Raw genomic sequence first — 24,191 nt, 5'->3', positions numbered from 1 at the left:
GTACAACTGTGTAGTGATTTCTTCAGGATTTCTGGCACCCCTGCAGGCTGGGCTGTAAAGCACATAAAATAAATTATCAGTTTAATTGGATGGTATTGAGCAAAAGCAGGGAGAACAAAGTTTTTTGTATCATCTTGCATTTGCCTTAACTAGTTCTGGTTGTTTGTTGTTGTTTTTTAAACAAGAAGACCCCAAGAAATGTGTCTTTTTTCTTGTTGCAGGAATACAGTAATTTCAATCTTTTTTCAAGGAGAAGAGCCCAGAAAATGCTTCCCATGATCCAGCTGTTGATTATTCACCATATAATACATCACCCACAGTGTATTATTGATTTTTTCAGATACAGATATTAATATTATACAAAGTTAAAGCTTTTTGGCATTTATCTACACTGATTCTGTTGGAGACTCTACAGACAGTTAACAGCTATAGCATCAATGCATTCATCCATTAAGACATGAAGTAGTGACTCTGTCATTAGCAGCTATCAGACCACTTCAAATGCTACAGAGATGTTCTTGGACGCTGGAGATAATAAGATAATTTCACTCTTTTTGTCTGGATTGAACTGATGAAATCTTAGATTATATTACATTTATATTCATAAATAGTTGAATATTTCTCACAGGCCTTCAAAATGGACGCAAAGTGGAAAGGCACTGAAAAAGACGACAGTGAAAACCACTCCCTCTTTCCTCCAACACATTTCACAAACCTTTTTCACTACTCTGCATCACACACACACAAACACACACACACACACACACATGCAGGGATGCCAAGGGGATTACTATTTTTTCATTTTGCGGAAAGATATTTCCCTGGATTGCATGCTGGTTCTGTGTAAACAATAGAGGTCCACACACCCCTATTGTTTCGTCCTTTCCTTCTCTTTCTCCCCTGTCTCTCCCAAATCTACTTACACAGAAACTTTCTTATGGCCCTAAGCGTCTTTCCTGTTTATGAAACCAACCACACCCTCATACTGTAGGCATTATTAAATAACACTACTGTCTAAAGGAATCTTTACACATTGTCTCCAAATGCTGACATCAAAAGACACCAGTCTCCTGACCTCAGGCTAAAGTAAACATTAAAAACAGGGCTACTCCTGTTAAAAGAGAAGAAAATACCTCAGTATACAGTATAAAAGGTAATCATTAACTAAGTAGGTTACAGGTCAAGTGTTTTAGTCAAACTCGTTTCATACAGTGACATTATACACAACAATTGAGGCAATAATCCATTTATATAATAACTGTTTCACAGAGATAAACACAAAGAGGCTGACGTACTGCACAGGATGGGAGATGAGGGAGTTTGTAGTGTCAGCACCGATCCATCTGAGCGAGGGATGTTGACTCGAAACACCAGCCGAGCGCGTGTGCTCTTCTTCTTGGATCCAGCGACACCGATACGAGCTTCAACATCAGTGTTACGGAGCTTCAAGATCCCAACGCAGTCCACCCTGCACAGAGAGACACAACGTTAGCCTGGAAGACTGTGGAAAAAAACTTTATTTGCTATACTGCACAAGTATTTAGATATCTACGTAACATCTAAGATAATCCACAATGCACTTGTGTTATTCAGCAATCGTTTGAATAATCTGTGAAGTCTAACTACATAAAAGCAACACTGAAAAGAAGAAGAAGTTCTGTGGTTTAACACATTAAACATTCACACAAATTTCCCACTCTCAAGTTCAAGAAAAATACATACGCTAGTGTCATGTTGGTGCTTGGATCAAGGGACACCTCGATGACAGTGGTGCCGTCGATGTCCACTTCCTTGCAGGCTGTGGTGTTGCGGCCTGTCACTCTGCAGGCTTGGTAAAATCCATGAGGCTTCACACGCCCAGTATCGTTGCCCACAAATACTTGCAAAACCACTGGCTCGTTCACCCCCTCCAGCTGTGAGTGGAAAAAGCCACAGTATTAAAACACGTCAGCTCACTAAGAAGGCTCTATAATATCTGGTTAGGGTCAGTATTTTTTTTTAAACTGTCCTGTAGCATCCTGCCGTGGCTACAGCTCACCTTGGTCCCATGTCTCTCGCTACCTTTCTTCTTGTTTTTGCAGATGCTAACAATGTGTTATTTCCCCACCTGTCCAGCAGATGTTCCCCAAGTGCATCCTGCCATTGTCTCACCAAGCAATCAAGTCTCACGTGTCCTGCCCTTTCGCCAAAACCTTCATCCAGGAGTGTTGGCTCGTTTATCAGCCCATCTTAATTCCACATTCTTGTACCATGTAGTCATCCTAAAATCCTTCTTGTGTTTGTTATCTTCTGCTGCTGCTACCTTCTGTTCTGTTCTGACCTCTCTGCCCGTTTCTGCATCTGGATTCGACTGTTCCTCCTGCAGCCCCCACAGTACAAACAATTCAGTATCTGATGCAGCAGAGCTCAAACTGGTTAGCGCCCAGATTCATCTCCAGATCCCCAACTGGCCGAATTGATGATCAAACGCACGGCAATGTCTTTGTTCTTGCCCCGGCCCTTTCTAACTGCTTTCGGCAGCTCTGCTCTACAGTTACAGCCCCAAATCTAGTCCAAAGTTTTCTGCCACAGTTTTTAAATTGGTGCTCTCTCTCTGCATGTGACACCATGTACTAAAAAAAGGTATAATAGGACGCTATAATTCAGGGTAGATATAAAACAAGTCTCTACAGAATAAAGACTCTTTCTACTTTGAGAAAAATACTAATTTCCTCTCTTCCACCTCGATTTGATGTGACATTTCTTTCCAGTTGTGAGCCTAACTTAACAAGCAAAAGTTGAGGGTCACATATGACTAGATATTTCATTGTAGAGACTGTAAAGTCACCTTTATAGTGGGGAAGCCCTGCTGAGTGCGGTCCTTCACTGACCCCCTGCTGCCTTCAGTCAGATAGCGGGCTCGGTGCTGAGTCTCAGGCTGCACGAGGATCTTCAGGTCTTTCCCCTCGCTCTTCTGTGGGAATTGCATTGAAAGAGTTCCTCCTTTCTGGTTGGCTGTCTGAGGATCATCGGAGCTGCAACAAAGACCGGTTTGACAGAGATGTCAGCAGATCGCATATAAAATCCAACATCCTATAGCATCCTATAGCATCCTATAGCTAACAACACGCTATATGTGACCTGAGTGGCATCTTTGTACAATGTGGTGGATTAAAAAAGTATGTCCTAGATTTTGACAGCTTTTACTCTTGCATTTGTCAGGATAATCTACAGTATATGTGGCTATTTGCATCAACCTTAAAACTCCTTGAGGAGGAAGATACAACATGACCCCTGTCAATATCACATATCTGTGTATATGCATCTAGCTGCAAATTGTTCTGAGGCCTGCTGCAGTAAAATTGCTCTCATAGCCGCAACAGTGAAAAAGCTCTGAAGTTGCCATGGTGCACTGAGCAATGCAGAGTTAAGAGGCCCTCCATCAACCAAGCATATTCTATCTGCAGCTCTTAAAGCGTTCAGAGTTATCTGTTTATTTAATCTGCTCTGCTTATCCTAGGTCTTTGAGAGGGGCTCTGTGATTCACTGTGGCTGACCATTGTTTGTACTTCAGTATCCTGCCCCTCCCTCCGCTCTGATCTGACCGCTCTTCTTCAGTCAAAGTGTGGTGGGAAATTTAGAGCCAGAGTAGTTTGTTAAAGATTTCCATCTGTTGTGTGTGTGTGTGCGTGTGTCAAGGTGCTATTTCCTAATAATAATCCTCCTTTTGACAATCACTAGTGCTAAGTGAGATTAACCAGATGGACCTATAAGACAATAGTGAGAAATAACATACAACATAATTAAGAGCTTATTGACATGACTATAATAATGACAATAATAAAATATTAAATGAACTAACAGTGAATGAACTACTGCATTAAGAACTGTAGTCCATTGTCTGGTCACTGATGGATGACAAATTACAGGAAAAGCTTGAATGAGTGGGGGGGAAAAAGCACAAAAGTTCACTGATAAAATGAGTATAAATACGGTGGTGAGTGATTTACTATAACTTTTGCAGTGACCAGATTGTAAGAGTGACATGTGAGATAAAACTACTAAAATGGAAATACTAAATGAGGTAACAACACGGCACTTATAGTTTTCAGTGATCTGATGGATTTTCTTCAGCCAGTCGATAAAATAAATGTGAAAAGAAATTCCAGTCATGATGTCTTAGGAGTGGTTCCTTCAATTTGCTTGTTTTGCCCTAATAATAGTCCAGGAGAGCTTTTGCACTGAAAATCATTCATGGAAATAGTTGCTGGATGACAGCTGCATCAACTAATCGCTGTAGCTCTAACTATCTTTTGAAGGAATGGGGTCCATCCCTCTGGTGGATCTTCCTGGAAGCTGGTGGTGGGCTTACATGTGTTACAAAGGCACCTAAAGTTGTATTTTCCTTTTAATTCTTCACCCATCTTTGCTTACAGCCTCCTTTGACAACTTCATGAGATGTAGATGTGAACATTTTGTGACTATTAGAAGCGAACAGCTCATTTATCTTAAACTAAATGCGTCTAGATTTTACACAAACCTTCCTTTTGGTCCCGTCTTGCTGTCAGAGCCGAGCTGTGACAGGACAAAGTGTGGGCCTTTGGCGCTGTCTGCATCAAACACGTCCATGCTGGCTTCCCCTGCACGCACAGACTTTGGACCGGGCCTCTGGCGAGGGGTACGTTTGCGTGACTTTCGTGGTACCTCTGTGTTGTCGTTGTAAGAAACGGTGCTCATGATACTAAAGTTGGAGAGAGAGTCGTCCATCCAGATGCTGTTACTCTGCTCCGAGTCCAGAGACACTTCCTCCTGGCAGGACATGCGGCTGTCGTCAAACAGGTCTTGTGGAGGTGGAGAGATGTTCAGTACGGGCCGGCGCTTGGATGGGGTCATCTGGTGATGTGACTGGGCCTCCTGGGACGCTGCCGCACCTCTTCCTCCACCTAGCTCACCGCCGCCCCTGCAGTTACCGCCGCCACTCTCTGCTCCGACAACCTCTGGTACCACTCGGCTATTCCTGGCGTCCTCCGGGTCGGCATTGTTGCTGTGAACTTGGTTCTGGTCACCGGCTGAAGTACTGGAATGCATGGTGGAGCTGGAAGAGGTGGAAAAAGCACTGCGGTGGCCTTCCATGGTCATAGAGGAGGACATGGCATCTACAGTGCAAATAATTAGACAGTGAATAAAGGCATCTCAACCAGTGTTGGCTAGCAGTCCCGTTTAAGCAGCAAAATCTGTTTATGATTGTTTATTTTTGCTTTTGTTTTTTTTTGTTTTTTTTATACATCTTCCCCCCCTTTTCACTGGATCATGTGTGTGTGTGTGTGTGTGTGTGTGTGTGTGTGTGTGTGTGTGTGTGTGTGTGATGCGTGAGGATTTGTAAATGTACAGTGTAGATATGACTAAAACGGGGCCAAACAAGAGGAAAAAGGTGAGCAGTCCCCCTTATTTAAAAAACTAAGAAAAGAGTAAAAAAAAGTTTGTAAGATTTAAGACTAAAAAAAAAAAGAATAACTCAATGAAATTATCATTATTATTAGCATTGTGTTTATGTGCAACTGAATGAAAAATTTGCCAAAATAATGAAATGAAGAGGGAAGTTCAATAAGTTGTTCATATGCACAATAAGATGCATGCCAATTATTGGAGCTTTTATCTTTGATTTAGTAGTTTTTTTTGTTTTGTTTTGTTTTTTTTGTGCTACAAAAGTTCATTTGGTTGGGACTGAACGTAGCCACAGAGACAAAATAAACAAGCTTCTGACCTATGAAGCAGAGAACTGCAGACCATTTTATATGCAGACACTCCCTGCTTCAGAGGGAATTTCCTGGAATATAAAAATGAGACAGCGAATGAGCAATAAGAGCTGAACAGTGAAAATTTATTCAGATTGAAAAAAAAAAACACAGGGTATTTTGTTTGTCAAAAAAAAAGTGTTGCTCCAGCATGCTGACATACACTGTAATTTCAAAAGCTTTCAAATAGTTACAACTAGATGAAGAGTGGAGAAAAATGTGGTTACGTTTGCAGATGGTAAAAAAAAAAAAAAAAAAAAAAAAGAGGAGTTAGACTGCTGTTGACATTCAGGATTGTTTGGTGACTCATTAGTTTGCAAAACACACAGTTGGAAAGAAAAAGAGGCACACACAACGTATGGAGGTAGTGTCATTTGAGCAAGTATTACAACACATAGAGATACTGTATATGATCACAAATCAATGCAAGAGTTGGTTCATCCTGTCTGACTGCACTAACGCTCAGAGTCACTGTGAAAAAAAAGGCCAAATATATGTTAAACATCAAAACACATTTGTGTCCACTGGGTGGTTTGGACTACACACACTGTTTTCTAAGCAGTGGCATGTGATTTGTACACATCAACAGAAGCAGGCAGGGTCTGGGGTGTCAGATTCCTTTGTAGTGGTTTTTAATGTCAGATTACATCCAGATCAATGTTGTGTATTCATGGCTAAATCAACCTGTTTTGACACATGTGGCCACGAGGATTAGAGAATGATGTGGAGCTCATTACAAAGTAATACTAGAAAGTTACTGTGCTTTAATATGGCATGTCCCTAAGCGAATTTTCAATAAAATCAACACCACACAGTTGACGCACAGCACGCTTGGACTTTCTGGGCAGTTGCGTAAAACACACAACTTTTTCCAATGACGAGTAAAAGTCTGTTTAAATTAAATTCTGTGTAACCATCACAACCCTAGCAACACATCTGTGGCTCATCTACCATCGCACTAAACTAAAATGTTTTCAAATTTGCAAGAAGTGCGGACATAGAGAAAAAACACATGTCTAACGACCAAGAGGCTTATCACCCAATAAAGCTGGTAACACTTTCAATTGTGCACTAATTAGTCATTAATAGTACATCTACTTTCTGGACTCTGTTCATGTGCTTTTCTCCTGTGAACAACAGCTACACCTTGGAAGGGTAAAATGGTCAGAAAAGTGATTACAGCCACGCAAAGCTTCCTAATTTTCTTTAAAAAAAAAAAGTGACAAAATTGTTAAAACAACCAAATGCTTTGTGCTGACCATGCAAAGCTGTGAAATAATAGGCTCTAATGGGCTCTGCTGTGTTTAAATCACTGATTAATTTTGCATTACAACCATTAAGTGAGTAATACAACATGGAAAAACTGCCATAGGGCTCTAAATATTATTTAACCCCATATTGCATGATTTACATTTCAAAGCTTCGTTGCTGCAAGAGACCAAAATATATGGCAGATCATAACAATCTCCTCAAAGAGATAATTCATGGTTTACAAGCAGCTACATATACCAGGCACGCTCTGCTGACTCAACTCCAACACTGTAACTTCCTCCTGGTGCTGTCTCTTTGGACCAATACGTGTGGATCACAGAGCAGCACGCTGGTTGTCTGACTGGCTTTCCTGTAGTTTGCAGGTGTTTGTTTTGCCTACAGCTATAGACTGTTACATAGGTTGTGTTTTCTTTTTTTTGGGGGGGTGGTGGGGCATGATCAGTCTTGCTCGCACATGAGAAATAAGGATAAAAGAAGCAGGATCCTACCTGATGCTAGAGAAGCTGAAGGTGGAGGCCCTGCCTCTCCGCCGCTCTTTTGGCTCATGGCTTTTGGGTTCTGCTGACTGGAGGAAGGCAACTGCAGCTCTCTGGGAAGAAGGTCATACACTGATTCTATTGAAAGAGAAGGAGGGGACAGACCAAAGGAATGATTAGTCCACATATTGACAAGAATTAATCGGCATTCGTTAGTGAATCACGATTCAAATGTATATGTACATCAGTGGTTGACGCTTTGCGTCATGCTTTCCTCGGAAAAGCCATTTATTATGTAACTGAATGTCATGTTCATGTTGTAATCACGGTGTTACAAATTCTTGTACGACAATCACAAATCTTGCGCAATAGTAAAACGAACATACCAACGAGGAAACACACGCACAGAGATACAGTATGTATGATGATTCCCGGCGTAGTTCAAAATGTCAAATGAGTTTCCACCCCAATATCAATGTCAAAGCAACACAGCCGACGGCTAAATGCACAGAGGAATCATTTGGCACCGTGTATTCTTCTTCTAACCAAGTAGGTGGCATTGATTTAGAGAAACAAAAACTTTTAGGGGATTTGGACCAAAACAAGACACCTTTATGTACTCTTGGAAAATGTGGTGAACACTTAAACCTACACCAACCTTAAACAAGGAGGTGGAAGGCTAATGTCATTTTTACAGATGACTTTAATATCTTAAAGAGTGCGGTAAAATGTTATCAATCTAACCATCCTCTGCCTGTTGAGGTCCCCTCTCCTGGTCCATTTCATTGAAGCTAACATGGTAATGTGAATACAGTTAGTGGAGGCGCAAACCAGATGGAAAAAAAAAAAAAAGCCCCAAATGACGAAAACTAATGAGGTCAAAAGGAAAAGCTGTAGCATACCAACTAAACAGCAGGTCTCATTACAAACAGGCAGCAGGGTCGCACAAGGCCTTTTTCCTCTCTTCTCTGTGTCTCCCCCAGGGCCGACAGGACATGGTCAGGGGAGAAAGCCTTGGGTCAACAGTATGACAACACTTTTACTAGCAGCCTGATTCATCATCCAAATATTATGGTATGAACTTAGAGCGGCCATTACAGTCGCCTGACTCTCTTCTCTGCCAACTGCCAGCTTTAATTACTTGCAGCTGAGTCCCAGGGTTCGGTGTGTATATCAGATACTTAACCCTCCCATTGTTACCACTCACTGTGTACAATAGACAAACCTGGGACATACTGAAACCAGCCCATGCCTCTTCATTCCCAAAGCCCTCCAGTCTCTTACAGCTCGCTTTAGAAGAGCAGGGAATGCTGGTTCCCAGAAAGGGAGCTTAAATCTGGGCTCAGCAAACTCATATAACTCACACTGAACCACACATACACACAGGATCCTAGTGTGGTTTTGCTGGTTATTTGCAAAGTTCTCCAAACAAAATCACAGACACACATGCATGCATATGCACACAAACGCCCTCCACCACCTCCACAAAAACACTTTCTCTGCCCCTGCATTTACACTTTAACTCTACTCAGTCTTCTTGGGGCTCACTGACTGACTGCACATGCAGCAACATGTGCTCCGAGTGAGCAGCCCTTCCAGTAAACAGATTGCCAACCGCACAGACAGAAAATATGTACTCTTCTCTCAGAGCAGTGGTCTCGAATCACTGGCTGGCCTGTTCAAAGTGTTTCCACAGTCCCCTTGACGTTTTTAAAAAGTGAAAAAATTCTCATTTTGCTGCATATGTGTTTCCTCATAAGCAGACAGAGTGGTATTCTTTATTTACACGTGACAAAACACTGTCCCTTTCACACAGGAGAACATTTAAAGAAAAAAAAAAAGAAAAAAAAAAAAACGGTCAGCCTCGTTAGCTGGGAAATAAACCGTACTGACTCACACACCACGTGATGTTTTGATTTTAACTTAAGACTGCAGTCATGTTGTTGCAGACCACTGACCACCGAGGAAAACCTTTCATTTTCTGTCCGTCTATGATCTGCATAATGACAGATTAAAGCCTGACCAAAAATATTCACACTGACAGACAGACAACAAGCCCGTGTGGTTAGTTTTGATCAGGTCGACTTCTGCTACTAATACAATTTTGATCAATACAAAGTGGCCACCCCTCATTTACCGCTTCACAAATTCACTTTCCCACTCACATCCAATGTATACGGAGGATAAATAAATAACAAAACCACGCACACTTAAAATCCGTGTTTCACATCAGACGTTCTGCACAAAGTTAAGACACTTTTGGAGCCAACAGTTTAAATACTTTTGCTCTTTAGACCCTGCCCATACCTTGTGATATGTTTATATGGTAAGTAGTTCAGGCTAAAGGTGAAAAAAGAGAGCACTCACCATGTGAATGGCAGGACTTACACTCCCATTCATTTCCCTCACATTCCTGCTGCTTGCTCTTACTAGCCCTGGCACCTGGGGCGTGGCACTGGTTTTTTGGCTGAGTGACTGATTTAACTCCCCTTCTGTCCCCCTCCTCCACTCCACCTACCTCCCTCCCTCTCCCCGTCTTGTTTACTGTGCTCCCAGACCCTTTTTTCGGTGCTTCGACTTGCCCAGCAGGTTAGAGGTATTGTCATGTGGAATCCTGTCAAGCAGAAATGAAGCAATAGAATAACCTACCGATGTTGAAAAATTCAGCTACAGTAACACACGAGGTGGATTTATTGAAATAGGTGGTATAGAGCTCAACAAAAAGTGATTGGGAGATTAGATTAAGCTTACATTGTTAGTACATAAGGAGATTAATACAAGCGTAGAAGGGGGAAGAAAGAAAAAAGAACAGTGAAAAGGGCTGGCACCTGCAGCAACCCATGTACAACAACCCTGAAATGTTTACAGCCAAGCCTACATGAAGGCTGCCAGGGACTCCATAGCAACGCAGATCAGGGGACAAGTCTTTTAAGCGTTTGTGTCTCTCGTGAGATAATGTGGAGAAACTGAGAAAATAAAACAGCATTATCCACACTCAAATGAAGAACTGAGCTCTGACAATGCAGGAAATTACACAAATAATTTGACAACACTGCAACAACAAATCTGAATCACTGTAAAAATGTCACCACATATTATTATTAATGTTATTTGTCACCTCCCACTACAACACTCAAGCTTACTCAGTACCCATTAATGAATGCATAGTTAATGCATTCATTAGGCTAATGCAAGAATAAGTGCATGTTGTAAGACAAATCTGGTTTAATATGAATAAATAATCAGGTCAGAAAATTACTTTTTTTTTCAGCTGCAGTTGATTAATTACTCAGTTTTTACTTATTGTACCTGATAAATTACTCAGCACTTGGAGGGGCATGGCTAATGAAGTTATAATTCAATCTTATTTAGCTCCTAGATTCATTTATATGTCTGGCAGCACAGAGGTTCAGCTATTAAAGCTTTGCCAAAAAAGACAGATGCAAGACATGGTAATATTTCTGCACAGTGTCAATATCATTATTAGAGCCTATAGTCAATAAATTGTCAGAGCACTGACAGATGTCCTGCTATTGGTCACTGTTCATAAATGATCAAAATTTAAGGACTCCTTAAAATACATGTCTGGTGATGTCATGTTCCTATGTTATAAAATAATATTGGCTGATATATCACTATTGTTTTTCAGATATCACAAGGAATTTTAAACTTACATTTATGTTTTTTCACTTATCGAGCTGCTTGTCATGTCTAAGTTACTAAAACTCTCCAACATCTCCAAAATACCATCCCATTACATCAACATATTTCATTATACATAATCAGAATAATGGGAGACATTTGCAATATCTGTTTAGATAACAACTAACTAAATAAAGGATAAGTAAATAATACACAATGTAGATAAACAGCAACACAAACTACAGGCTCAAATAACATCATAAGGTTCAACCAACAAGATTGAACAGAAATTACCCAATGGCTCAAGTCTATTCAAATCTATTTTCAAATAGTTTAAAGACATTGATTTTTTTTCTCACATTCACAATAGCTTTGAAATATAGGTCAGGTAAGTCTCGTTTCTGCCTGTCGCGACTGTACGCCAAACAGTTTCATCACACACCATGACTCAAACATGGTGAAATAAAAAAGTCTGTGTGTGTGCTGCTGCTGCATAACAGCAGCCATGACAGTTTCACATATTATCATTGCATTCAGGAAGTGCCATGACACCATCACTGTATTTGACAAATTGTTCAGCAGCTGATGTAGAAACAGACAGGAGTTGCCACACGACAGTGGAGAAGAAATGTGAAATCACAGTTATGGTACATGTGTGCCGTTCTTCTACCTCAATTAATCTGGATTACCATGAATTAAAGGAGGATATGCATTTCTGTTTCCTGACGTAGAAGGTCTTTAGGTGAGCCCCCATAAAAAGAGCTGTAGTGACAAGGAGAAGTTGTTAGAAATGTAAACAACTCCCCTGTAATCACACTAATCTGAGAGTTCAGATGGTGCACTCTGATGATGATTGCAGAAAAAGGCACATACTGTTTCTTACACAGTCACAGCTTGAAAGAGTGAAAGTCACTAAGGCCTAAAAAAAAAAAAAAAAAGGGCTAAGCCATTCGTGTCCCACCGGGCTCAGGCAGGGGTTTGTGTGGCATGTAGTTCCTTCTGTCCGGCTAATCCTGAGGTGACCGGGAGGAACAACCTCCTGGCATCAGTTTACATGACTTGCTCTCAACAAACACCCACCACCACTATCCTTGACTTGACAAAACAGCCCACTGAGGCTCCAGTGAGGGCCGAACCACCCCGCTCAAAGTCAGGGTTGAAAACAGAGTGGGTAAGTCAAAGTAAGTCCCTCATAGCAGTGCAACAGAGTCAGCATTACTGTGTGTTATTTAGGTGTGTGTACAACTGGGACAACATTGTTAAATTCTGGCAATGAATCAGAATCGCCAACGCATCTACCCACCTACCTACCTACCTCGGTGTTTACCAGTGGACAATAAACACACGCTTAAGCTTCACATGACAGCAGGATCTCAGACAGTAGTGGAATTCAAAGTATTTTACAGACGACAACACGTACAAGATGTAACGCTTTTACAATCCGATAACTTAACCTTTGCACAAAACTTCCAACAAACAAAGTGATGATGACAGAGAACGTCGTACAGTCGCCTATAAAAGATCTGTTCGACAAAATGTTTGGTGTGCCAACATATCTGTCCTGCTCACAGGAAAACCGTGCTGAAGCAACAGGAAGAGCCTTTGGCAATGTCACACACACACACACACACACACACTGACCGATGGTGTAAAGTCACCAAGCTGCCATACTAACCGCATTCAGTCTGAGGCTGCTAAGGAATCTGCAAAAGTGAATTTATAAGCTACTTACTGTTTTATAACAGTGAGTTGATTTCCGTGTCCCCAGGGGCCCAACCCATAAAGGAGCACAAGAAGGCATCACTAAATGGCATTTCAGACATAAAAATTTCAACAAAGTCATCCTCTATCAAGATTAAACCGTCTGTGCAAATATTAAGGTGACACTGTTTCTACGGGCAACATCTCAGATAAATTGCGCAATGAATGGCAAAATGAAGAAAGACTTTAGAAAATAAAGAACAAGTTACAGAGCTGACTCAAGGAATAGTTTAACATTTTAGAAAATATCTACTACTATTAGAAGTTAAAAAGATTGATTCCATTGCATTAATCCACCTAAGAGCTCTAAAACTCACCAATGAGTGTGTTTAATCTGCACAAAACCCATGTATAAGATTGAAAATTAACTTTTTTTTATTGTTGATTATTTATTCATTATTTCCCAAGCTGTTTTTCATCTTTATGCTAAGCTAAGCTAAGATACCCAGCAGCCTCATATTTACACTACAAACATGAGAGTGATATCAGTGTTTTCATATACCGTATTTCTCCTCCCAAAAGTGTGTGACAGCATTTTCATTTCCTTCAGTTCATGATGATGTGTTGACAAAGACTCAACAACACTCTTTGTTTGCACAGTCCATCCACAATCACAGTGAACATGGTTTAAAAATAGCTCGTGGCATCACAGAGGTCTGGTTTTTGGAAACCTTCTGGACTAACGTCTGATGGAAGCTGTTGACTCTATTGATAAGAAAGTGGGAATAAACTGATAAAATGGCTGGCTCTGGGTCAGCATTTGGCACACACTGGGAAAGGTTTGTTGTTTGAGTCTTGAGGCGATGAGAAACTCACAATAGAACGGTAAAGCGCAAATATGTAAGACTAGAAACCTAATGCAGAATTGAGTAATTTGAGAAGCCATTTCATAACTATCACTGCTTCAAACAAAAGGGATCAGGACGGTCTCCTCGGGCCGGGCCAAACCACAACCTTGTCCTTCAGAGTTTGGACACATTGTTGTGTCGTTCTGCCCTGATTTCCTAAGTTTTATGACTTGCCATTTTGCAGATTTATGACAATTTGTTCCCCAGACTAAGCCTACACCCTCAGTTATTAATTACTTAAGCAGATTTGGTGTAAAGTCTAATTAAGCCAAACCACAGCAGACTGGAGGAAAAAAAGATTTCAGGATTCAGCAAACACCATGAGACCGCAACAGTGCATAAAGTTGTTCAGGCCTTGATCGAATGGTTTTTACTAAAATTTAAAAATGATTTTAGGGGTCACCTGTTTATTCACGCCATGCTCACTCCTCTGTGCTATACAGGCTGAAACAGGATTTATATCAGCATAAACAGTGAGTAAATAAAATAAGGCAGGAGCATGGAGACAGAAAAGTTGTAGTCATATTTCTTTTGGTTGCAGGTTGTGGCTTGTTCAGACAGTTACAGATGAACGCCGTCATTTCTCTTCATGACGTCTTGCTCAACTCTGCAAATAAAAAAAATACTCTTGCAAAACTCAGACGAGAAGAAGGCACAAGACGGAGCAGCAAGAAGGTCGACCATGACAAAAATAATACTAATATGAGCTAATATAATGACTTTTCATACATACAATATCTCTATCTATCTATCTATCTATCTATCTATCTATCTATCTATCTATCTATCTATCTATCTATCTATCTATCTATACAGTGTATACAGTGACATTAGGAGGAAGGGGACAAAAAATACTTACATACCATAAATGTATGTAAAATTATTCAGCTGAGACCAAGTTCACCTTCACTTAACTTGTCCTGAGGCAAAAATATTCCACTGCAGTGGGAGATGGAAGCAAAAGTGACCTTTGATTTTAAATTAAACGATGGCTGAACAACTTTACACAAGGTTAAAATGTCTCTAATGCAGTCTGGAGGTAAACAGACCTAAAGCGGCTCGTAAATGTTTTAAAGGGATCATGTAAAAAAACAAAGAAAACCCCATTCCATTCGTATTATAGAAACTGGCTGTCACACTGTCTTTTAGGTAGTTATACCTAGTTTGACAGGGTTTTATTTGATTTTGACAGGAAAATCAACTTTTAATGAACTTTCATTATTAATCCTTATACTCCACGTACACTCAATTCCCAGTTTCTTGGGTACACCTAGCGAATGGAAACAGTCCTGTACTCGGTCCAATGCTTTTGTTCATACGGGCTCCGCCAGTCTGCCAAGGAAGTAGCAGATGACTCATAAAAAAAAATTAAATTAAAACACAGGATATGGAGATACCACAACGGTTAGGCTGTAGGATGAATTGTTCGACCACGTTATGACAAAGTTATTTGTCATTTCTGGCAGTCACTAAATACTTCAGTGCTTCTATAACTCTGTAGAGAAACCCTGTGATGTGACAGGCTTTGTCAAACAGACTCGGTGAGCACAGATCTTTCCCCTGAAGGAAAACATAAATCTAGATCATGTATTTGAAACCATTTGTGGACTGTGGTTAGACGGCGTCTCAAAACATCCATGGCAAGCAGAGGAAAACCTGAGGGCGGATCATATAATATGGTCATGACCTAGTGACATTTTGACTATACTCCATGTGGGGTAGTGGGACACAAACGGAAACTTGAGGACACGTAGGACACGTAGAGGTCAACAGCAACAACAACAACCATGAGTGCAATAATTCACTTTGTAAAAAGAAAAAAGTCAACTGGACTATCTATCACAGTTTATTTAAAATTGTGACAACAACTTTAAGTGCACCATGTGATCAGAGCAGATCAGAGTCTAGAGTCAAGACAATTGTATTCATGTATAGCCTCCTAATAGCAACAGCAAAATCACCCTGAGGTAAAGACAACATGGCAGGAAGATGGATGAACTAATTACAGGTGTCCATTACCAACAAGATCCAATGAATTTGTCACAAAGTGAAAAGGGACAAACTGCAGCAAAAGAAAAGACACAACGATGAGAGAGAGAGTCAGAATACAGATGTTAAAGGTCAAGTAGTTTCAATTGGAAGCTTATTTTAGTTTTTCACAATCAAACTATTCACAAACACAACATTCAGCCCCCCCCCCGCAAGAAGAACAAAGACTTAAATCAACAGCCCTCTGGCACAGCTTCAGCAAAAACTGAAAATAATAAGCTTCACAGAGGGAGTCGGTATTGTGAAGCTAATATATTGGATTACATGATGCTGGTTTTCTGGTTTGAAGCGTACAGTCTGCACGTACAACTCTATAACGTAAAATAAACATCTGTTTTCTTGTCTTGCACACATGGTCTGCAAATCTTCTTTGTATTATTTTTGGTTTAACTATGTTGTAAACAGACCTCATTTCATTATTATTTAAACACAGAACAGGGACAGACCAAGCCACACACTTGCTTGTACATTAAACTACATAAATGTTTGAATAAATTCAGATTCAATAGGTCAGAGTTGAGGCACCGTCTTTCTCTCATTAAGAGCCAGGAAATATCCTGCCAGCAGTAGTTATGAGCTAGCTAGTGACACCTTAACTGCTGCTTCTCATCTGCCAATGGAAAGACTCCTGCCAGCCAAGATTCACCACCCTTAATATTTTATGTCTTAGCTGAGAATCATCTTGCCCTGGAGAGAAACACAAGGGGTGGATGTTAGATCTCACAGGTGCTCTGGGCTTTTCACACACCAGCGTGAGAAATCCTGCACAAGATGACTGGAAACAAAAGGCATCAGGCCCTGCGGTGCCCTGAACTATTCATCTGCATTCAGACCAGGGAGAAAAACTGAGAAAATACCAAAGCTGAGAAATCTGGAAGTTAATCTTTCTTGCTATATTTTGGCCTGTGAAGACAGAATCACCTACATATTCATTTACAAAAATCCTGTACTGCACTTTTTGTTTATTTGTTTAGTCAAAGGTGAGAAAGAAGAAGAAAACTCCACTGCAAACACTATATGCAGAGTATTGTTCCACATTGTACACCACCACAGTAAGTGACACCCTGCTCCTCATTAACTTTTGCCAACAAAATAAGCGTCCGTCACTTAAAATAGGCCAAGGAGGCAAAGGTCTGCTGCACAAGGATGCAATGAGGTTTTGATATGTTGACACAAATTAACCATGAGATTTGATTACTAAGATTTTTCTGATATTTGATTAACATTTCTCATAGACTATTTTATGTTGGCCGTTTCACTGATCTGTTTTGGTAGTTTACAAGGATATTTTAGAATTCTTTCTAGATGTTTCACAAAAATTGATTCAATATTTTTTTTTCATTTTTGCACGGATCCAGATCGTTCCGTGCAAAGCACTCAGAATTTCCCAGTACCACATAAACAGGAGTCTTTCCTAGCTATGACAAAACAAGAGCAAATCTTTTGTTTTCAAATTTTCAAATGTACGTAATTGCTCAAGACTTCAACACTGACTCTCTCTCTCTCTCTCTCTCTCTCTCTCTCTCACACACACACACACACACAAACATTTTTATCTCACATTAGCTGTAAAGAGACTCATTGACATTGTGCATTCCTTAGATCCTTAACTCAATCTAAACCTACTTCTCACCCAAAATGTCAAAACAGTGATAGTTTCAAACCAGAGGGTGTCCTTGCAACCACAGAAAGACACACACACACACACACACACACACACAGAGGACACTTCAGCGTGGCCTCAACAGGTTAAACCACTCATAGATTGATTTGCCGCGGCCAAAACAAAGTCACAAGTGTGCAGTAAATACCAGAGGAGGTGATATTTTGACCTGACCCTCATTAGGGGCTTAACTGAAGTTTGGTTAGTGTTAATGATTGATCAGAGGATTTAAAAGGACGGTAAGGAAGTAAGCTGCACATTCAGAGGTGTGAATCATTTGCATCACTACATTAGTTACTGGATTTGTTTATGTACAGTTAACCCTCATAATGACTAACCCGTACCAGAAATCCATATCAAGCACCAGCATTCAGAATTCATACTTGACTCGTGAATAAAAGCGTGCACTTTTTAAGGTAATCTTGTCAACATTTTTGGTATTTTACCCTGAAATATACTGTATCACTGTAAGATACTTAGATTAATATTTTCAAAGGAGACATGCAGAGATATAAAGGAGGAACAAACAAACCAAAAAGGTTAGATCCCTGTCTGTAAAGTGGAAGTAATCTGCCGAGCGAGTCTGGTTATTTTTCTGCTTCTTGGTGCATAATGAATCATTTCTAACATGTTTTTTTGTTTTTGATCCTCTCTCTCCCTCATCAGCCCACTCTTTTATCTCCATCTTAGATGAGTTGAGAAATCGGCTGAATCAATGTAGCTTTGTGTAAATGTCAATAACATGACAAGAAAGGCATTACCAGGTTAAAGTGAGTGGAACAAGGTTTAGTAGCTCCAGAGCAGGAGAGAGCTTGCCAAGGCCTATGGGCGCAGCATTTGTAGATGGTATTGGAGCCTGAAGGCCAGAACCCGAGGCCCTCGGTTACTATCAACGAATCTACACCTCAGATTATCCTGGCTGAGTGAGTGTGCATTATGAAAATTTAAGCACGTTAACCCCGTAGCCCTTCACAGAACTGGAGATATAACAGATTATAAGCAGGCAAAAAACATGGCTTCTTCTTCACAGTATGATTTCCAAATGCAAATAAGGATATGTCCCTGTCCCGCACATTCATACTGCTGCGTCCCGTGTGACACTTGAGAACTAACCACGCAAAACCACCCCAGCTAAAGCGACTGTCGGAAATATGCAGAACAGGTTGGTGTTGATGTTAAACAGATGAAGACACCGTAAAGAATGTTCCTGATACCAGCAAAACACTGTGTCTACCTTATTATAGTCACAATGATCTCAACCTTACAAGAATTTCATCTTTATTTTGAGCTCTTAATACAGATTTGGTTTCAGAGTCCACCTTCCGGTTCCTTCATGATAGAGAACAGATCATTTATGAACTGTACCAATCGAAATTTTCCCCTCTACGGTATTTTTTTCTTTCATCATCAGATATCAACAAGCTTTCAGGGCAATCAAGTATTTTAAGCGCATGCCGCTAAGTTTGCTTAACACAGCAGTCAATATTAATAGAGTGCTATTTAAGCCCAGGTTTACACACAGAGCAGCAAGATGGTTAATGATCGACCAGGCTTCGGTGGGTCAATAAAAAAAAAAAATTAAAACTATGTTGAGGACCAGCTTTAGTAGAACTTATGGGAAGGCCATAACATTCCTCACCTTTGATGAGAAACTGGTGGGAAGACATTTTATGACTTCCATTAACCCCCGGCAGTCCCTATACCAGCTACAGACAGACAGGTTGAGTGACTGGTATCCCCATCCTGAGTGCCTTTGTTACAGCATGTTGTTTTTCCTTGGTATTCCCTTAACTACTCGCTGTACGCTAAAAATATGCGATCCTCCTCATGATCGGGGCTTTGTCGGCAACATGCAAAAACTATAACCTCACCCCTCACACACAGCCAAGTCAACTGTGCTGACACAAATACACAATGGTGTGATTAGTTAGCAAACAAGGTAGGCTTTAGAATAAGTTAACGTTGGTTTGGATCGCAAAGGAATTTCAGCTGCTGCACGAGAAACGATGGAAGTCACTAAGAGGATTTCAAAAGAGTCAAAAGAAAAACTGAATGTTTTTTTCGTGATCTCCAATATAAAAATGAATTTCCTGTAAATAAATGATATTGTATGACTGTCATTCACTCACATTTCATTGTTTTAATAAGTGATGACTGCGAAATATGTATTACAAATAAAACACATCAGCATCAGTGGGCTCTGGCTGATCTATAATCAACACTTTTGCACTTTTTTTCCTCTTTTTTCTTGATGGAGGTATAATCAGGGCCGTCCCCTTGATAATAGGAAACATTTATGTATGGTGTCATGTTGCTGTTGAAGAAATACACGTCCACTGTGAATTGTCCAAATACAGACAGGGACATTGTTCATTTAAAGAACAATTGTGTGAACGTACCAACATTAGATGATTCATCCAAAGTTAAATTAGAGCATCAGGCAACAGTTTAATCTTCTCTTCGCTTCTCTTTTCGGTTGCACATGGGTTTGATATATCACAAAGAAGTCGTCATCCCTTGAACAATGTAATGTGGACTGTAGAGTAACAACAGTCTACCTGGACAGTGTCAAACGGTGCACTAGTGTTGGACGATGGCGACGTGTTTCGATCAGACGGGTTCAGCTAATCTGCCTGTAGCCCTCGTCGCTGGCACAGTTCAGACAGTCAAACTAATGAGGGCTCTGGGTTCCTTCATACAGTTCATACGCAGCAGCCTGAGCCTTTTATGTTATATTCTTGAGTTACAGCAGCTGCCTACAGTGGTCACATACAACATCTCTGACCTCAGAGAAAATTGGCCGACCAACGTATATGTGGTTAACGTAAAAATATCACTCAAGGAATGACAAGAACTGCAGCATATAAATGTCTAAGGCTGAAATTAATGTTGAAAATGTATATTCCAACGTAATATATCTTTTCTGGTACATTTTTTTTATTGTTTACTAGGGGTGTAAGAAAATATGACACACTAAAATATTGCAATATTTATGAGGCTGTGTCCATTCTTTGAAGCATTATATCTATATTTTATCAACAGCTACATGGTGACAGTGGTTTGAGTTGCATTTAAGCTTCCAACTGATGCGAATTACTTTGTTCAGATGACATGAAAAATTGTGTTGTGTATATCTATGTCACTGTTATATCTGCATGTTTATCTTGTCCGTACTGTACACACAGTTTCTTTACTGATTCCTCTGCTGTTTGGATGTTATAGGAACTGTTCATAAACTGTGTATATAACAGTGTCTGTTTTTTAAACAGTTTTTCTGAAAATAGACTTTTGGAAGGGAAAAATCGCAAAATATCATGTCATCGCTCCTCCTTTGAGATCTGTATCATATCACCAGATTCTTGCCAATACACAGCTCTACTGTTTACCATATAGAGCTTTTAACAGAGAAATATTTGGGTTATGATATGTTGATTTAATCACTAAATAATATTGAGAAGGACTTTAAAACAAAGTTGCAAACTTTGCAGGTAGTGATAATAAAAGTCCTGCACCAACTGGACTTACTGCTGTCTACTGCTGTCTACTGTTGGCTAGAAATCTAGATGAATACATAAAACTGTTTTATAGACCATTTATATGATGCAAATAAGCATATTTCCATAAAAGAGTAACATTAGCCCCTTATGCAAATATTATTCTTCTGTCACTCATCACCTGAGTTCAGTTAAGTTCTTCTACCTGAGAGTTGCCTGAGGCTCCCACACCCACCATGCTACAGTAAATGTTTTTGTTAATGTTGATGGGCTCAGTAGCGCCCCTCTCAGGGAAGAGAGGGAGGGGTTGGGTTGGGGTGGGGGGGGGCACTGACGGTCTTTTCAAACATACCCACAGAAAATAAGACAGCACCGCTTTTCAGCTGAAAAGGGAAAAGTAAACTGGTCTGACCGGTGTGCATACAGCTGCTGGGTTAGAGAGAGGGAAAGGAGAAAACACGGAAAAAATTAAGAGAGAAAACAGAAAAATAACAAGAAAGAGAAAAAAAAGCGACAGAGTCATAAACAGTGAAAGCTAAGGAATAAAATGGGTATATAGTAGGCCCGCATAAAAAAAAAACTGGACGTAATTATCAGCAAGCATGTGACACAGATGTATGACAGTGAGGGGGCTGAACACACAAACACACACACACACACACACACACACACACATACTGAAGCACGCACGCACGCACGCCCACGCGCAGAGAACCACGGCCAGGTAGGTGGTGTGGTGAGCTACACACACTCACTTGTAAACTCACAACAGTAAGAAAAGCGATACAAAAACAACACACACACACACACATAAATAATAGGCTTACACATACATAGACACACACGTGAGCTGTTCTTACCTTTAGAGTACAAGGATCTGGGAGAAGTGAGGTCGAGGTCCCCGCTGAAAAGGGAGATAAAGTCAGAGGGCATCGCAAACCCTCAGACCGAGGAGACCACCGGACACCTTCAGACAGCTGCGTGACGTCGCCGGACGAGTTATTTATATTTTCTTCTCTTTCCGCTGAAAACAAAAGCGTAAAAAAAAAAGTTGCGCTCACGCCGCCTCCGTCTGTTACCTTGGCTGTGTCGTTAGTTAGTAGCTTCTCTACTGTGGCCGCTGTCACACGGCCGCTCGGCCCCCTCCTGTCCCACTCCTCCCCCCTCCTCGAGGCTCCGCCCACCGCGCGTGTTTGTTGTCAGCAGACGACCAGAGCGGCGGGAGACACGCCCACTTCGTGACGCAATACGCAAAACTTACGTCGGCATTATTTATCATTATGAGCAAAACCAACTGACTGTATATATATATATATATATAAAAAAAAGTAAAACCTCTGGATTATGTTGAAGTATCTGATAAGTGTTTCATATTTTCTTTGAAACATTATTATACAAGTTTTTCATATTTTCTTTGAAACATTATTATAGACTGTCTTTTATAGACATTTTGTACACTGATGGTTTAAATCTTTATAATTTGATTGAATATATAACATGCCCATTTGAATATATTATGTTTAGTTTATGTTATATACAGTAATGGCCCAGAGTAACAATTGTGCTGTGTTTGAGTATACATTGTAAAATGCAGAGAAACTAAAAGTATTTTTTTTCCAAATTCAGTGTATGTCCAGGGAATAAAGTGGAAGCAGAAGTGTGTCCATTGATAAGATCACCATAAAATATATGATATGATATGATAAGAAATAAAACCTCAACTCAAAACTTACGTTGGCATTATTTATGATTATGAGCAAAACCAACTGACTGTATATTTATATATATATATTATGTTTAAGTATTTTATAAGTTTTTCATATTTTCTTTGAAACATTATTATAGACTGTATTTTATAGACATTTTACATAGGCTACTGATGGTTTAAATCTTTATAATTAGATTGAATATATAACATGCCCATTTGAACATTGTATATTATATTTATTTTATGTTATATAATGGCCCAGAGTAACAATTGTGCTGTGTTTCAGTATATGCAGAGAAACTAAAAGTATTTTTTTTCCAAATTCAGTGTATGTCCAGGTTACAGACTGGAAGCAGAAGTGTGTCTATAGATAAGATCACCATAAAATATGATATGATAAGAAATACAACCTCAACTCAATGATATTATAAGTGTCCATGTTTTTTTTTAATCGACAAGTTGCAAGTATGTCAATGTGAAATTTAGATAATATGAAAATGGATAATAAAGATACATGTTTTTGAAATTCTGAGAAATCAGTGGTTTAAATATCTTTGGTTTTGCAGCACTGTGTTACACCTTCAAATAAAACTTTTGACCTTTTCTAGCCTGAAGTTGCTCTTAATATTTTATTTCTGTTCATCATATTTTCAAACTTTTATGAGTAAACATGTCTTTTATGGTCTCTGGTCTTCGAGAATAGTTTATACCAACAGATGGTATGGCCTCAGAACCCCACTGTGACTTAATTAAACACAAAGGTCAAAGCCCGAGCTTAACTTGTTGAGTTACAACAGGCCTCCAACACCTCATCTTGCACCAGTGTGTTCAGGTGTCCTAGAATTACCCTCCTCTCTGCCCGGCCTCAGTCGACCCATCCTTTCTGCTCTGCTGCTGGCATTTGTTGTCATTTGACCTTTATACTTAGTTATCACTATCACTCTATGTTACAGATCACGTACTTTCATAATATAAACTTATACACAACACCAGCCTGCACCTTTCAAAGATAGAGAAACAGGAAAACAGAAAAAACAGATCAGCAGCAATGATCGATGACATTTGGCTTTCAGATGTTTATCACTGAAACTTCTGCCTCTTTCAGCACAGTAGAGTTGAATGGATTTGATATAGAGGTATTCCAGTTTAAGTGTATTTCTGTGACAAAAAAAAATCTCCACATGTCAAAATACCTGGAGTAATATGATGCTATTGATGATATTGTTGGTAATTTTATATACTCATAATTTGACATACATTAAAACATACATTAAAGAGCCACAGGCTGAAATGATGAAAAGGCACTGGAGTGCATCTGGCAACAGATAAAGAGTGTGAAGTAATGTTTATGGTTCACGCCTCCTGATTTTATTTATTTTGACTATATACATACAGTAAAATTATATCATGTTGAATCTAACAACACCTGGTGCCTTAAGATATTCATATTCAACACTTTCTGAGCAACATAATGACAATATAATGGAGTATGTCACGATAATGT

At 39.8% G+C, this 24,191-nt stretch overlaps 1 protein-coding gene across 5 annotated transcripts in view; it reads right to left on the bottom strand.

Moving 5' to 3' along the window:
- The window catches only part of nfat5b (nuclear factor of activated T cells 5b), a 29,067-nt gene extending 6,940 nt beyond the window's left edge, over positions 1-22,127 (bottom strand). Inside the window, exons 1-8 of one of the 5 annotated variants that reach the window (XM_085761172.1) lie at positions 21,840-22,127; positions 7,535-7,660; positions 5,744-5,806; positions 4,520-5,135; positions 2,828-3,014; positions 1,723-1,913; positions 1,296-1,468; positions 1-52 (exon numbers count right to left, since the gene is read on the bottom strand). The exon at positions 1-52 is cut by the window's left edge and continues 83 nt beyond it. In XM_085761172.1, coding sequence (XP_085617298.1) covers positions 1-52; positions 1,296-1,468; positions 1,723-1,913; positions 2,828-3,014; positions 4,520-5,130 — 1,214 coding nt within the window. In that variant the 5' untranslated portion in view covers positions 5,131-5,135; positions 5,744-5,806; positions 7,535-7,660; positions 21,840-22,127. Of the gene's footprint in view, positions 53-1,295; positions 1,469-1,722; positions 1,914-2,827; positions 3,015-4,519; positions 5,136-5,743; positions 5,807-7,534; positions 7,661-9,889; positions 9,969-21,839 lie in introns of those variants that run through there. The other 4 variants (XM_085761164.1, XM_085761180.1, XM_085761154.1 and 1 more) reach the window with 4 other exon arrangements.
- Between the last annotated feature and the right edge of the window lie 2,064 nt (positions 22,128-24,191).

Source organism: Trachurus japonicus, chromosome 3, assembly GCF_045865225.1.
Source record: "Trachurus japonicus isolate A0001 chromosome 3, Traja_1.0".
NCBI classification, from domain to species: Eukaryota; Metazoa; Chordata; class Actinopteri; order Carangiformes; family Carangidae; genus Trachurus; species Trachurus japonicus.
Note: the sequence above shows the minus strand (reverse complement) of the source record. Positions and strands in the feature narration are given on the sequence as shown.